Source organism: Mytilus galloprovincialis, chromosome 13 (assembly GCF_965363235.1).
Source record: "Mytilus galloprovincialis chromosome 13, xbMytGall1.hap1.1, whole genome shotgun sequence".
NCBI classification, from domain to species: domain Eukaryota; kingdom Metazoa; phylum Mollusca; class Bivalvia; order Mytilida; family Mytilidae; genus Mytilus; species Mytilus galloprovincialis.
The window spans coordinates 37,013,855-37,031,904 of NC_134850.1; the positions used below are offsets into that span (position 1 = coordinate 37,013,855).

At 31.2% G+C, this 18,050-nt stretch overlaps 1 protein-coding gene across 5 annotated transcripts in view; it reads right to left on the reverse strand.

Moving 5' to 3' along the window:
* The window catches only part of LOC143057172 (polyamine-transporting ATPase 13A3-like), a 55,579-nt gene that overhangs the window by 4,350 nt on the left and 33,179 nt on the right, over positions 1–18,050 (reverse strand). For 4 of the 5 annotated variants that reach the window (XM_076230420.1, XM_076230422.1, XM_076230423.1 and 1 more), the window contains 11 exons: positions 17,591–17,747; positions 16,044–16,164; positions 15,567–15,691; positions 14,821–14,999; positions 11,404–11,514; positions 11,125–11,204; positions 9,804–9,956; positions 6,425–6,521; positions 2,440–2,512; positions 1,531–1,681; positions 913–1,058 (listed from right to left, as the gene is read on the reverse strand). In XM_076230420.1, the coding sequence (XP_076086535.1) occupies positions 913–1,058; positions 1,531–1,681; positions 2,440–2,512; positions 6,425–6,521; positions 9,804–9,956; positions 11,125–11,204; positions 11,404–11,514; positions 14,821–14,999; positions 15,567–15,691; positions 16,044–16,164; positions 17,591–17,747 (1,393 nt within the window). Of the gene's footprint in view, positions 1–912; positions 1,059–1,530; positions 1,682–2,439; positions 2,513–4,283; positions 4,381–6,424; positions 6,522–9,803; positions 9,957–11,124; positions 11,205–11,403; positions 11,515–14,820; positions 15,000–15,566; positions 15,692–16,043; positions 16,165–17,590; positions 17,748–18,050 lie in introns of all 5 variants that reach the window. The other variant, XM_076230421.1, reaches the window with a different exon arrangement.

Consider the following 18,050-nt stretch of genomic DNA (forward strand, 5'->3'; position numbering starts at 1 on the left):
TAATATTTTTGGAATTTTTGAAACAAGGATTTATATTTTTGTTTTTCAATACCAGTAATTTATATTGATCAAATAAAACACTTTTAGAATAAACAAAGACCAACAAACTTCATGACACCACTTTTTTTTCTGAAAAGTTTACCCAAGATGCTTCTGTAAGAGGATCAAAAAGGCAGTAAGCTCCATTCCAAAGGTGAATTTATGTATACAGGTTCTGGTACATTTAGAATGTAAAATTGTTTCTTTAAAATAAAATTCTTCACTAAGCACAGCCTGATATGACCGCTGAGGCTGAACCCTGAACAGTTGGTGCAAATTTGGACACAATATTCAAGCTTGAAACTGTCTGAATTTGGATTGTGATAAATTTTTTGACATATAGGTTTCTGACACAAAATAAATGTGGTCAAAGATCTTAAAAATCTATTTCGCAATACTGTCCATTTTGAAGATTTCTTGAAACTATTCAAAAACTTTGAAATTTGAAAAATTTGGGGAAAACAAATTTGCCAACCAACCCCAAACTTAATCCCAGCCTTCCATTTGTGATATGGAACATGGAGGTACAATGCCAGATATATCCATACACTTCACACAAGAAATTGTCTGGAACTACAAAAATGCTTGTTTTTTGTCTACCCTTAATTCTATCCAAACTTTTTTTTTGTGGTATTGAACCTTCTTGTAAAATTTCATGGATATCCATTAACTTAAAATAAAGTTGTTGTCTGGAAACCAAATGTGTCTTCTAATGACAACGATGCAGACCACATCATAGCATTATACAAACCCCAAAATATTATTCTTACGTATAAAAATTACACTCCTAATAATTCCAAAGTTATTCCCCTTGAATAAAAGATAATCCTTATCTGTCAAATACAACTATTATCCAAATTAAAAATGACTTACAATTAGAGCAGATAGTATTTCTGTATGGCTTTCCTTTAGAAAAGACAATAGCTAATATAATGTATTGGTATGAAGAGATCAGAAATACAGAAGCATTCTCATAGCTTTCATAGGCATCATCTTCATTGTCAACAAATGGTGTAAACCTGAAAATTAATAAACAATTTATTGATCTTTAAATTTTAATAAATCATTTATAGCAGGTTTCAAATACAGGATTTGGAAAAAGTGGGACTGACCGACAAGAAAAATTTAGGGGTGAGACTTGTAAAAAGTCTATACATGTACATTAACCATTTATGTAGCCATATGAGGAATGAGGGCCTACCCCAAATCCTAACATACGTAATCCCTTCCCAATTCCCATAAGGATTAAGATACCCAAAAATCTCCTTCAAAAAAGAAATTAACCAGGAATATAAAAACCATCCTTTTATTTTTTATAAGAAGTACCACATTATAAACCCTGAACTACCTGGGCCCTCAGTCATGAAACTTTTGGAGTCTAAGTATGAGTTTTGTGTTTAAAATGTTTATGACCTCAAAGCCTGGTTATTCATTTTGAGTACTTTTAACAGTACACTGTAGAATTCCAGACTTGTACAACATCTCACTTACCATGGTTGTGTCTGAACATTGAGGTAGACAAAAACCTGAGCTGCAGCCTGTATCCCTGTCTGTAAAATTAGAGTCAGAATTGGTCCAATACTGAATAGGTTAATCAATGGTGGTTCTGGATGTAATTTATCATAGGCTCCTGTGGCTCCAACTGTATAAAAAAAACATTTTTAATTACAGCTTATTTCCAAAAGCATGTAGAGCAAGACTTAATTTAGCTTGCTTGCTTTGTTTGTATATTGTACAATTGTTATTGGGATTATGTCCAATCAAATCATAACATTGTATGCAGGTTTAAATATGCCTATATATATTGTTTAAAGATGTCAATCTTAATTACAAAGCTTAGGTTAATGTTTGTTCAAACAAAGCAAGCAATCCAACCCAGGTTTTACTCTACAAGCATTAGGAAATTAGCTGTAATTGTTTTAAATTCATTGACAAAACTAGCTTCCAAAGATTATAACTGCTTCATGTTTGTAGGACTAACTTGGCACAAACAGTTATAAGAATCAAAAAGCTAATACAAAAGTAACCCACTTTCCAATAGATTTTCAGCAAAAAATTATCAGAATACTTGAGAATTATTTTAAATCTAAAGAATACAGTATTTAATTAAAAATCTTCTGTTGCCCACAGTGGTATACTATTTTATCTTTCTTTCAATTAAAAAAAAAAAAAAAATCAACAATATTCAGATATAGGATGTTACCCTCTTGAACCCATATATATCTTCCTTAAACGTGAAGACAAATCAGGGGTTACTTTGACATACATTGTACATTTATTCTAGTCAGTGAAATGTGATATATAAAAAAAGGGTTATGAATTTAAATATAATGCACTATTTGCACATCTGACATCTAGACATTATTTGTTTTAAATAACCTACAATATAAATAAACTTACATGTTATACTTAGAGTGGTTAGTATAAACAGATCTATATACAGGAATTCAAAATCGGTCAAGTTGTTAGAGATCTGGAAAACAAATGCTGGATTAAATAATTTACTCGTACATGATTGATAGCAGAACCCATTATAGAAATTTTGATAAGTCAAGATAACTCATGAAATTAATGGTAAGCATCCTTAAAAATAAACACAATAAATATGATATTTATATGTAAAACACATGTTTTTTTAATAATGGTAATCTTTATAAGGTATATAAAACTAAAGGCTCTAAAGAGCCTGTGTTGTCACCTTGGTCTATGTGCATATTAAACAAAGGACACACATGGATTCATGAAAAAATTGTGTTTTGGTAATGGTGATGTGTTTGTAGATCTTTCTTGCTGCTTACAATTATTTCTATCTACATATTTGTATAATGAACTTGGACCAGTAGTTTCAGAGGAAAATATTTTGTAAAAATTTACAAAAATTTACAAAATCTGTTAAAATTGTTAAAAATTGACTATAAAGGGCAATAACTCCTAAAGGGGTCAATTGACCATTTTGGTCATATTGACTTATCTGTAGATCTTACTTTGCTGTTAACAGTTTATCTCTATGTACAATAATACTCAAGATAATAACCAAACATGGCTAAATTTCCTTAAATTACCAATACAGGGGCAGCAACCCAACAACGGGTCATCTAATTCGTCTGAAATTTTCAGGGCAAATAGATCTCAACCTGATTAACATTTTTACCCATGTCAGATATGTTCTTAAAATGCCTTGGTTTCAGAGATATAAGCCAAAAATGTCATTTTACCCCTATATTCTATTTTTAGCCTTGTCAGCCATCTTGGTTGGCGGGTAGGGTCATGGGACACATTTTTTAAACTAAATACCTTAGTGATGATTGTGGCCAAGTTTGGTTAAATTTGACCTAGTAGTTTCAGAGGAGAATATTTTTGTAAAAGTTAACGGACGACGATGGACGACGAATGCCAAGTGATATGGAAAGCTCACAAGGGCCAGGTGAGCTAAAAAAGAAGATGTGGTATGATTGCTAATGAGACACATCTCCACAAGAGACCACATGACACAGAAATTAACAACTATAGGTAACTCTATGGCCTTCAACTATGAGTATAATCCATATCGCATAGTCAGCTATAAAAGGCCCCAAAATGACAAATGTAAAACAATTCAAACGAGAAAACTAACTAATACTCATCAACAACAAAAAATAGAAAGACTTAAACACAAAATGTTTGAGAGCATAGAAACAAATGGACCTAAAGAGACTACCAAAAATGTGCATATTGAATATTGAATATCATGACTTTGAGCTCTCCATGGCCAAAATTATGAATCTGAGTTTGGTTCTAATGTTCTTATACTTTGTGGCCATAAGACTTGGATAATAAATTACGAACACTGAATTAAGTCAAAGGCCTTTGACTGAAACTTCAGACTTCAGTTATAATAAGAAAATATCGTTAAGAGTATTATAAGTGCACCATTGCAATCAGACAATGATTATATAGACCAATGCAGTTGATCTATTACTCATAGTGCTGTAAATCAAATTGTATGCATAGATTCTTTTTTCCCTTTGAAATTCTACCTGCTTTTGCAGCGATTTATTTTAGCAATTTTGTTATTTTACTTGGGTATATATTCAATCAGTGAGGCATGAAAATTATTACAAGGACAAATTTTTATTTAGGAATGGCTAGGGAAAACTGAAGGTCAGCACCATAAATGGTTATATTAATAACAGAACACCTACTTTTCTGATCCCTTACATTTGAAATCAAAATTTTTATAATAATTAATTGATATAAAAACTCACCCAGCTGAGAATACAAACTGAGGTAAATTCTGTCAGACTAAAACACGCTGCACATTTAAATAATCCCATACATGTCTGCCAACATGCTCTTCCCTCTCTGTTACACCAGAAATACATATTTTAGTCATCAGCCAAAACAGTAATTTAATTTAATTTTTTATGTCTTTCTCTTCTTATTTTTTTGTTTGTTTCATTTTTGAACTACAATACTTGTGGCAAAATAAGATAAGAGTTATAAAGGAAAATGCATACACCTATTTTTTGCAATAGATCCAACATTATCAGTTTGATTCAACAACAATTTGACAAGATGTTATGATAATTGTTGGACATGCGACTTAAACTATTCAGATATTGAATCGTATAAAAGGACTGAAGTGATTATATATCTTTCATTTCTTATTATATTTTTCTACAAAATACCCCATAAAGAGGCAAAGCCAAAAAAATCCCCAACAAATGCACAAACTGTTCAATGTTGATTATAAGGGAATCAAAGTCTGCTAATCAATTTTTTCAATACAAAAGCACTGCAGCTGTACAATATTTTTGATGTACAGGATCAATTGCCTTAGGTTTCATACCTAAATGCAAAATTTAGGTTATAGTTACCCAAATATTAAATATTGCTACACAGCATATCAATATAACTTAAAATTAACTTAAAATTCAAATAATTTGATCAGTTGTCAAAAAATAGGTGTTTTGTGGTCAAAAGATTTACTGAGATGCCATTCCATGAGTTTGATACTTTTTTTTTTTAAGTATCAATTCAAACCATGCAATATCATGCACCAAAACAAGGATAACAACATGCTGCAGCGGTATATTAACAGCCAGGGTTTCCATTACAAGTTACAACTGCAGGATTTTAAAGAGAAAACACAAGTCTGAGCATAATTACATACATATTGTACTTACTTCAAAGAACCTGTTCATTTTAATCAAAGACAAATATATGTATATGGAAAATGAAATAAGATGAGTAAAATTCCATGAACATGAAAAATTTCCTAATGAATATTACAAGAATACACATTATCGCTATTCCCACCTGACCTGATAATCTGTCCCACTTGAACTATTGACGTCATACAACAATCACTTTCACTTGATCAAGCACTGTTATCATGTATAAATACATTTTTTTTAATTTCGAATATTATAAGCATAATAAACAAACATTTTTTTCTAAATTAAGCTCAATAATATCAGATGATTGATTTAAAATGATATATTACTGATTTTTCTTGGTTAAAAGCACTTTAATGCAGTAAGCAGTGTGGTTTGACTTCTTTCACCCTTTTCATGAAACTGTTATCATTTAAAATAAAATACCACTGAATACATATTTGTCACATTCTTTGCAAAAGAAATTCCTATGGCACTTCCCCCTCATTTCTACAAATATTTTTCTTTTTGAGATACATGGTAACGTTTGTGGAACTATCTTTGTTTGACCATAATTTTGATGTAGTGCAAATTACCCTACAACAAATGTTAAAATATTCAATAGAAAAAAACTATGAATATCAGTAGCAGGAATTTGGATAAGCTGGTGTTAATTTCTTATTGACTAATGTTGTGGGATGATCTGTATAATATAGGTATAGGTATTAAAATCTGGTTATTACTTCCTATTTACAGCTGTTTTATTTAATTTTCACATCAAGTTGCTATCTAGAAGTTCTGATGGTTGCTCAATTTGTTCAAATTTGTATGATTTTTTTCTCTTTTGAAATCGAGTACTTTTAAATAAATGTTGTAAAGAATAAAAATAATCAGGCTGTGAAAAAATTTAATCTGTTTTGCCAGAGTTATAATGTTTTCTCTCTTATTTATCAATAATTCCAAGAATAGTGCCATTTGCCTTCCGATAAAAAAATCTACTTAATTTCTATCTGAAATTACTGCAAACCCTCACAACTATTCATGATTTTTAAAATGATTAAAAGAAACTAAACTGCTTACATTTAGTTGGATATTATTTTCAGTGTGTAAATACATTTCTGAGTTAAATTATGATTAAATAAAAAAAATCCACCTCTAACTCATCCCTTATACAGTAACTTTCTTCTTTAACAACTTGATGTAAAATTAAAAGAAGACAGCTTTGGTGCACAAAAATATTAACGACTTACCCAATATAATATACAAACTGTCAGAAACTGGATCAAACTGTACATCGCCATATACTTAAAGATTCCAGATGATGTCGTTAACGCTGCTCGACCTTCTCTATTGACGGAAAAAAAGCATGCTAGCAGACATTCTATATATAGAAGCTATAAATGCATATAAGCAGGATTGACAAACACAACATACATATACATCTTGAGAACAGTACATGTTTTTTGTATTTAGAAACATTTGCACCAGAATTTTAAGTGGAAATTTAAAAAAAAAAATACAAAAATAAACAACTAGATGTGTCAAAGCGACATGAATGGCCCCGTCCCAAAATGTTTTAAAATCTGCAATTTCAATATAAACACATGTGGACACAAACATGATGGTAGTCTCACATATCAAAATTCATCTCAAAATCTGGAGGGGAATAGAGAAAAAATCTGTATAACTGTGATTTTCAACAATTTCTCAAAGTCCAAAGCCCGTAATTTCGGCAAAAATTAGTGGAGCGGAACGAAACTTAAACTTGATCTGTAACTCATCATAGTTAACTCACATACCAAAAATCAGCACAACATCTGAAGGCGTTTAGAAAAAAAGTCTGTATAACTGTAATTTTCAACAATTTCTCAAAGTCCAAAGCCCGTAATTTCGGCAAAAATTAGTGGAGCGGAACGAAACTTAAACTTGATCTGTAACTCATCATGGTTAACTCACATACCAAAAATCAGCCCAATATCTGAAGGCGTTTAGAAAAAAACTGTGTATAATGGTCGGCAAAAATTAGTGGAGCGCTGAACGAAACTTAAATTTGATTTGTAACTAATCATAGTTAACTAACATACCAAAAATCAGCCCAATATCTGACAGTGTTTAGAAAAAAGTCTGTATAACTGTGATTTTCAACAATTTCTCAAAGTCTAAAGCCCGTAATTTCGGCAAAAATTAGTGGAGCGAAAGGAAACTTAAACTTGATCTGTAACTCATCATGGTTAACTCACATACCAAAAATCAGCCCAATATCTGAAGGCGTTTAGAAAAAAAACTCTGTATAATGGTTTGTTGCGGAATGAAGGTGTTAGACTCAGATCTACGTCCGGCCTCTAATCGACGTCCGTTCCCCAAATCGACGTCCGTTTCACAAATCGACGTCCAAATCTGATGTCACATTCTCAAATCGACGTCCAATATTTTGATACTCTAATCGACGTCCAATATTTTGATACTCTAATCTACGTCCAATGTGACGGCACTACTTGCCAAAACTACACCCGATTGATTGTTGTCGTCTTAAATCAATGTCCAATATCAATAAATAATAAATTATTGGTCACAGATAAGGCTTTTAGTTTATTCGTTTGAATTGTTTTACACTGTCATTTCGGGGCCTTTTATAGCTGACTATGCGGTATGGGCTTTGTGCATTGTTGAAGGCCGTATGGTGACCTATAGTTGTAGAGAGTTGTCTCATTGGCAGTCATACCACATCTTCTTTTTTATATCAATTGTTTACACTTATACATGTACTTAATTTATTTTTCAATCCGAAATAGGTATCATGCATATTAAAGTTTTTCTTGATATAAAGTTAATCCAATTTATCCACATCAAGGAGCGTGTGTCATTCCTATTCATAGTAATTAGGCAATTAGTAATGCAACCCAACGACTAAGAAAACCAAACGACATGTAGGAGCTTTATTCAGTCTTCATCAATAGACAAAATAAAGAAGCACAGCCAAGTGTTTTGAGAGTATTATAATTCGGGTTTTTATTTTAACAAATTTCTGAGTTTTACACCTGGAGTGAAACTTAAACACAAGATAATTGGCATTATATGTTATGCTTTTACATCACTGTTCTAGGTTAAGTGCTCACACACATGTGTAACCCCTGACAAATTCTGTATGGGCCTGCAGTACATTGGTTTCCCTGGTTTATGTCTGTCATATTTGTTTTTCGGAATTGTTTTTAATAAACAAGACCGTTAATTTTCTTATTTGAATTGTTTACATTATTTATGTCGTGGCCTTTTATAGCCTTTGCGGTATGGTATTTTATCATTTCGAAAGCCGTATGGTTTATAATTGCTCACATCCATTTTTTTTTTAAACTCTGGTGTATAGTTGTCCCTTTGAAATCATACCAATCTTTGAAAAATTGAAATCACAACCTGTTTACATACTTAGTCTAGTATAATAATTTAAAAAAAAACACACATTTCTTATTTATTTCGTATTTTACTTATAACTGGACTTAGTTTTTCTGCTAGATCTTATTTGTCTCACTCTCACATACTATGATATGTTTATAAGGTTTAAATGTTTCAGCTGCTTTCGGTTCAGTTTAGTTTTGTATTCTGTGTCCAAAACGGACGTTGATTATAGAAGCTCAAAATCGGACGTCGATTAGAAAATGCCAAAAACATGGACGTCGATTAGACAGGCATAAAATTAGCCGTCGATTTGGAATGTTATTTTATTGTGACGTCACATTTGGACGTCGATTTGAGGAACGGACGTCGATTAGAGACCGGACGTCGATCTGAGTCTTACATGAAGGAATGAAGGAATTACGGAAAGACGGAATTTCGGACAAGGGTAAAACTATATGGCACTGACAACTTTGTTTCGGGGCCATAAAAATGATGACGGTACATAAATTATTATTTTTTTTAGTATATTAATCAGTTACCAATCCAGACACAAGACATAAGGAAGGGATAACTGAAATTATAAATCCTTAAATTTCCTTATTTTGTCATTTCACTATGGGACATAACTCTGACAAGTTCATAAACATGCAGGACAACAATCTCCAGTCATATATCTTGCAACTAGGATTGTAATAGAACAATCTAAGAACTTAAGAATACATGCTTAAGCATAACCTTTTACCAAGGATATAGACTTATTTTCATTCTGTCAGACTGATTATGTAAACTTTAGCTGTTTTGTCTGTACATGTACCAACAAGTTTACAACATGTTTTAAGAGATACTTTATTGAGTTATCTTAATTGCAATGAAAGTATTTCATACCCATGCAAGGGGACGTCATCATATGCTAGATTTATTCAACCTATATATTTCATAACCTTTAACAATAAATACATTAATTGGATAAAATATGGAAACTAAACATATTCATGATATTGTTGGGTTGCTATATCTCATTGATGATTATGCCTTTAATATTTTTATATATATGTGTAATTGTTAGAATAATCCATGTTCATAATTCTTTACAATGCATGTACAAAGTATTCAAAAACTTTTAATTTTTAATTTCATTTAAATCTATATTTTCATTGCAATATATTAAAAATACAATTAAAATAAAGACAATAATGGACAAAAATGTAAAAGATTTTGACTGTAAAGTGAACATACCTGATAAGTGTAGGTACACATTCTATATTAGGTTTTTTAGAGGTAAAAGGGGAGGCAACTGAAGCCTCTGCCTCAGAAAGAGATATCCCTGCATGTGCTGTCTTCAGGGCCCCACAATCATTGGCTCCATCTCCACACATACCAACAAAGTAACTGAAATTATAATTCATAGAAAAAAATAATGCTCCTCCACCTTTTAAAAGGAATCCAATAAGCAAATTGAATTAAAAATGCTATTATGCCTTAAATTTTGCATGTGTGCTATATTTTTATATGTGCTTAATTTTAGTTGTGCTTTCATTTTTGGCATGTTTCGATATGTATTTTAGTAATGCTTTGCATGTATTTCGATATGCCTGTGCTGTTTCTATGCATTTAAAATTTTGATGCTTTAATATATCTTGTCTGCATGTTGTGTGTTTTAAAGTTGTGACTTGTGTTTATGTTTATATTTTATATTCCGTAAAAAGCTCTCAAGAGCTTATGTTTGTATTGTTATACTGTGGATTCATTATTATTCGTGGGATACCAATTTTCGTGGATTTCGTTGGTACAGGCAAACCACGAAATAAGATGTTCAACGAATGACAAATTTTACAAAGGCTTGTATGCAGACTTCGGTAAAACCACGAAATAAAATATACACGAATATGTAAGTTTCCATGAATCCACGAAAATTGGCAACCACGAAAATAAATTAATCCACAGTATGTGAACTGAATCAAAATAAAACTTTTGTATTCGTATTTGTATACATATTCAGGGGAGATTACTCCATCCAATATGGTCAAATAATACATAATAATATTTTTATCATCCTTGTTATTTTAATTACCAATACAACTGTCATAAATATTCAGGGACTTTTATATGTTATCTTAGCATTCTTTTATATAAGACAACGATTAATCAAGGGTGAATATATAAACAAGCTATGCAACACTTTTTAGAATTAAATTCTAATTTGAACATAACATCCAAATTCAATAAATCAAATACTGACCCATCATTCATATTGTTGTTTAGGACCAAAAGAAAACTATTATCATAACTTATTTTATACTTTCTAATAAATTGCTGTAAATATCTTAATTATAACTGTATAGTGGCTTTAGAAAAATGTGGCTTTAGAAAAAAACAACTCTCAAATAATTTGATATTTCTATGTTGAAGTACCATACATCTGTCAAGAAGAATCATCAGACACAACAACAGTTGCAACTCCAAATGAATCTTATGTACCCAATAAATTATTATGGACCCTTAAGCTTTTTCATCACATGATAAAATTACCACATATTTTCTTTACTCAAAAACTTACCCTAATTCTTGTAATGTCTCTATTAACTGTCCCTTTTGTTCTGGTGAAAATCTAGCAAATACTGTTCCCCTTACACATAACTGCAATATAAATACAAATGCTAAAATCTAGGAAATACTGTTCAGGGAAATCACTACAATATTATTTCTTGCTTTCATTTTTAGCAATAGCTATCTTGATCTACATTCATCTTAAACTACAGAATCTCATGCCAAATGGTTTGTACAAACATGTAGGTAAGGGGACATAACTAATTTTTTCAAAGAAATTTTCACCAACCTTTTGAAGGAGATCATCGAAGTGTGTCCTTACTACTGACCAAGATCGGCCATCAATAGCAAAATGGAAATTATTCCCATCATCCCTGGATAAAATGTCAACTGCAACTTCCTGTAATGACAATTCACAGTACAGAATTAGAAAAATTTACATGATGTAGTTGAGCGTTGCACCTCCAAACAGATTACTTTGGCAATTGACTTCCTTTTGATCTACCCCACCCCCTTTCTTTATAAGTATGTCTATGATTTTTTTTTATAAATAAAAGGGGAATCAAAAGGAATACTTATCCAACATGGCTTTGGGTTTCTATCTAAAACACAACTTTCATAAGACATAAATAAAAATATGACCTAACGTCTGGTGAAATTTTCAGCGTAACATTGTTACTCCTCACAGAAATTCCACTGAAAACTTTGTTATTTACAATAATATATTATTTGTTCCAATTAGAACAAACATTTTATACTATCATTCAGTGCAAAAAATATATTCCATAATATTTCTGCCATTTGGAACTAATATTATATAGGAACATCTACTGCAAGACAAAATATGTTTCTTTGTGAAAGTATTTGTTCATATGAAATCATAATTTGTAAGGACATTAATTCTGAAAAACCTTCCACTCTTTGAGAAAACATACTAATCATTATATATATACATGAACAAAAAGGTCAACAACATAATTTCTGCTGTAATACTTAGAATAAAACTACATATATTTTAATCAAAAGACTAAACAGTGTCAATTAAGATTTCAAGGTTGCTTCTTCATCTTCATATTATATATTTTAGTGAGTCAGAATTAACTTCTAAAAAGTCACATCTATTTAGTCTCTTCTTTCAGCGATACATTATCATATACAATTATGAAAAATGGCAAAACTCCTTGAAGTTTAATTGAGATATATAGTTGATATTTTCAGATTTTTCAGTAAACAGTTACAAATATAATTCACTGGTAAACATAATTCTGGATTTTAAAAGTTTTCTGCACAAGAGTTATCATCAAGATTTGTTCACTAACATATTGATAGTGAATTGTAAATCAGCTTGTGAATAAAATTCTTTTGATTTCTTTTAACTTATGAATTGGTTTTGTATGCAGTGATCTTCAACAATTACTCAGTTCTTAACATTCTTCAGATTTAGTAAGTTAAGTCTCACTCAACTATTTTAGGAATGGACTATCCCTAACCAGATTTTCCTGTTTAAAAATGGGATGGTCTTTTAAATGAACTATTCCATATACAAATGGAATGGTCTTTTGAATAGGCTATTCCATTTTGCTATAGGCTATTCCATATGAAAATGGAATGGTCTTTAGCTATTTCACATCAGGTTTCACTGTTTGAAAATGGAATGGTTTTTCAAATAGACTATTCCATATGAAAATGGAATGGACTTTTAAATAAGCTATTTTACTGTTTGAAAATCTTTTAAATAGACCATTCCATATGAAAATGGAAAGGACTTTTATATAAGCTATTTCAATTCAAGTTTCCCTGTTTAAAAATGGAATGGTCTTTTAAATAGATTATTCCATATGATATTTATAATAATCTTTAGCTATTTCATCAGGTCTCAATGTTTGAAAATGGAATATTGATCTTTTAAATAGACTATTCCATATTAAAATGAAATGGAGTTTCAGATAAGCTATTTCACTGTTTGAAAATCTTTTAAATAGACTTATTCCATATTAAAATGGAAAGGACTTTTAGAATAGACTTTTCCACATCAGGTTAATGGTTATTCCATATTCCACTGTTTGAAAATTATGAGAATGAATGGACTTTTAAATACACTAATTCATACCAGATTTCTTTGTTTAAAATTGAAATGGATAAAACTTAATTATTCAGAACCAGATTTCCTTGTTTACTAATGCATTGATTTTTTCGTGGATGAACCATTTGCCATCACATAACAATAGAATGATTTTAATTAAAAAAAAATCTAATATAAAGTGACCCATGAAAAATTACCAGAAATATCTACCCACCTATTCATATAAAGTAGATAAAAAAAATCCTCCCAGATTGACCTGTACCCCTGTTTATGGTTTACATTTAAAAAAATTACCAAGTTATTGCGCTCTTTTTTAGTGCAAAATTAAGAAAATGTCTAAAAAAAAAAACTTATGTTGAAAAGAATGCTAAAGAGAAAATTATAGTTATCTTTGGAAAATTGCATTTATTAAATATTTTAGAAAAAAAATTTAAGAGCATTGGAGGGTGATGGTAAAATATGAAAAATTATTTAAAAATTGAAAGTAATTTTTACTTTGTTGTTACTACTATTCCTCTTTCCTTAATTACACACATCATTACTTTTCATATTTTTCAGTAGACACATGTCTTATCCTATTAATTCGGAAAACACCAGCATAGCCAAAATAATTTTAAACCAATCATTTATAACTCTTTAGAGGCATTTTAAAGCCATCATTTATATCTCTATAGATTGGAGGTATTCATAAAGCCATCATTTATACCTCTATGAATTGGAGGTATTCATAAAGCCATCATTTATACCTCTATGGATTGGAGGTATTCATAAAGCCATCATTTATACCTCTATGGATTGGAGGTATTCATAAAGCCATCATTTATACCTCTATGAATTGGAGGTATTCATAAAGCCATCATTTATACTATGGATTGGAGGTATTCATAAAGCCATCATTTATACCTCTATGGATTGGAGGTATTCATAAAGCCATCATTTATACCTCTATGGATTGGAGGTATTCATAAAGCAATCATTTATACCTCTATGGATTGGAGGTATTCATAAAGCCATCATTTATACCTCTATAGATTGGAGGTATTCATAAAGCCATCATGTATACCTCTATGGATTGGAGGTATTCATAAACCAATCATTTATACCTCTATGGATTGGAGGTATTCATAAAGCAATCATTTATACCTCTATGGATTGGAGGTATTCATAAACCAATCATTTATACCTCTATGGATTGGAGGTATTCATAAAGCAATCATTTATACCTCTATGGATTGGAGGTATTCATAAAGCCATCATTTATATCTTTATGGATTGGAGGTATTCATAAAGCAATCATTTATACCTCTATGGATTGGAGGTATTCATAAAGCAATCATTTATACCTCTATGGATTGGAGGTATTCATAAAGCCATCATTTATACCTCTATAGATTGGAGGTATTCATAAATCCATCATTTATACCTCTATAGATTGGAGGTATTCATAAAGCCATCATTTATACCTTTATGGATTGGAGGTATTCATAAAGCAATCATTTATACCTCTATGGATTGGAGGTTTTTATAAAGCAATCATTTATACCTCTATGGATTGGAGGTATTCATAAAGCAATCATTTATACTTCTACAGATTGGAGGTATTCATAAAGCCATCATTTATACCTCTATAGAAGCAGATCCTGTTTTAGACATCTCCTGTTTGTATTCCTCTGCATAAACAAACTCTATATAAGCTTCAACTTTGCCTGATTCTGGATAACCTTGAACTAACACAATCTTCTCTTTGGGAGGAACCATACCAATCTCCCTAGCAACACTTAAAGCTGTTAACATGTTGTCTCCTATAAATAAGGTGTAAATGTCATCATTCATAACAATTTTTCCCCTCCCGATAAAATTTCAGTAGAAAATATATCAAAACAAAGTTAAAATTGTACAATATGACAAAATGTCTGTTGTCTATGAATAAAGTCCCATAACTCTGAAATTAAGGTAAATATTAGCGACTTACAGTGGCGGATCCAGGGGGGGGGTTCCGGGGGTGCGCACCCCCCTTTATTTTTGCCGATCAATGCATTTGTATCGGGACATATGTTTTGCACCCCCCCCCCCCCCCCCCCCCTTTTGCCCTGTGTGCCCTGGGTTAGCACCCCCCCCTTTCGAAAATTCCTGCATCCGCCCCTGACTTATTAAATCTCTACATTGTCAAGTAGATCTCAGTAGTGCAGTATTCTCTTCTAAAATTAATTCAACCAATGTAACAAATCTATGAAAAGAGACAGCAAAGAACAATGTCTAACAACATTTACAAATGTTAATTTTTCTCAAAATTTGTTGTACTAAAATTGGCTTTTGTAATGGTAAGCAACTATGTACATTCCTTGCCGATTATAAGTCAATTAACTTACCTGTAACCATAACAGTTCTAATATTAGCCTGCCTTAGCTGTGTTATAACAGGTGTAGTTTCAGGCTTTACCCTGTTTTCTGTTACCAAAAATCCCAGAAAGGTTAATCCCTTTTCAACTTGTTCCCTGTTAATTGAAGTTTTCAAAATTGCTTTTTAAACTGTGGTATAACATTGGTCAAAATTTACATATAAAATTAACTGTAAAAGGTTTCTATTTATTAAACAATTGATTAAAGTTATGTTCTTTCAGTAATTTTGATTTAAAGGCAGATTTTTGCTAAAATCTGTTTAACTTCATCACTATTTGTTTATACTTTAAACATAGTATAACTTGAATATGGTATCGACATATTCATATTACTCTATGATGTTTTTTAGTTGCTTTTTCATGACACGTCATATCCTTTTATTCATATGTAGAAAACCAGAATTTCAAATAAAAATACAATTGGCAACAACTATTCAAGAAGAATTACCTTTGAATTCTTTGAATTTTAGTATATTTAAGCTTAGCTGGCAACTGTCTCCATGCAAGGGCCAGAACTCTGTACCCATGCTGTGTATACTTCATCAATTTGTCATGGTAGTCATTAGGAACTGAAATATATATGGTTCATATAAAAATATGTGTTGTCAATACATTTGTACCATGCATTAGCTTCTAAATATGGAATTCTGAAAATATGTATGCCAATTCAAATTATTCTTCATTGGCTAGAGGCATAGGGGAGGGTTGAGATCTCAGAAATCATTTTTAACCCTGCCCCATTTTGGCGCCTGTCACAAGTCAGGAGCCTCTGGCCTTTGTTTGTTTTGTGGTCTTTTTTAATTTATGGTGGATCAGGACTATTCGACTGCGCATAATTTCATGCATGAATTACAATGCACACGAAAAGTTTGTGTCATAAATTCGAAATTTTTTTTAATATTTTGATTGATTAGAAATGTTAAATCATTGTAGTTATGTCACTAAAAATATAATTGTTATTATGTGTATCTTTGCAAGGCCCAAAATGACATTTTACCCAATTTCACCATTTTACCGCTAAAATTTGGGTTTTAAGGCAAAATATTTTTTTCCCTTATCGGTGACCTATGTTTTTTATTTGCTCATTCTTTGAAGCTATATTTCAGCTTTTTATATTACAGTTTTGGACTAAGTGTCATAGAACGTTTTTTTGATATTCCAATAAAAATATGTCAACACTTCAATTTCCCTTTCATTTCATTGAAAAATAGTCCCTTTTACATACCTGTTTAAAAGAAAAATTTTGAGTTTAAATGGTCCGTGACCCCCTATTTTTTTTTCAACCAATTTTATTCACTTTCTGTAAAGAATAAAATAACAAAAAATACGGAACTTCTGATAGAAACTTTTAATAGGCCCGAGCCACCTTAAGTTCATTTATATATTTTGGAGTTTAGTGTGAAGTCCATTTTCAATGAACTATTAAACAGGTTGTTTAGGGTCCAGCTGAAGCCTGCCCTCCAGATGAGGCATTTCCTCACTGTGTTGAAGACCCATTGGTGGTCTTCGGCTGTTTTATGCCCTTTGGTCAGGTTGTTGTTGTTGTCTCTTTGACACATTCCCGATTTCCATTCTCAATGTTTGATACAAGTCCATTTTATGCAGCACTTAACTTAAAGATAAGAATTATAAAGTATACAAACGGTCAGAAAAAAACAAAAATGTGTCCATAGTACATGGATGCCCCATCGGCAGTTTCATTTTCTATGTTTAGTGGACCGTAAAAAATGGGGGAAACTTCAACTTCATCAAAAACTACCTTGACCAAAAACTTTAACCTGAAGATGGACATACGGATGCACAGACCAGAAAACATAATGCCCATAAATGGGGCTTAAAAAGAAATTGAACCAGTTAAGAAATAGCAATAAAAGTGAGACTTTCCTTTGTTTTCAAACTCAAATTATATATTCATTTATTAAGGAGCCTTCCCTGTAAATACAAATGACTTGAAAAAATAGGCTTCCCCATTCCAACTAAAGTAAGTTGACTAACCTGTATCAGGTTTAGACAGTTGAATTATTTTCTCTGGGGCTCCCTTGGCAAACAGATCAAAATGTTGTGATCCTAACATTCTCACTATCACAGACATTCTTTGTAGGCTGGAGGAGAATGTAAACTGACGAATAATTCCAATCTCTTTCTGTAATGGCTGTAAATAAATGAATGAAACAATGAGAAACCTTGCCCTTATATTTAGCTTCATAAAACAAAGTTATACTGTGGATTCATCATTTTTCAAGGGGATCCAATTATTGTGAGCTAATGTATGTGTTCGTGAACCACAGATTAAAAAGATTAAAAAAAGTATAAATTTTCTATTTTCTACTATGTAGACTTTGGCAAATACACAAACTCCAATATGCATGAAATTTCTTTCATGGCATTACTATAATAAGACTTTGAAAAAAATGAATATTAAATAAATGGCATATTTAGCAGTTTTGGAGAACTT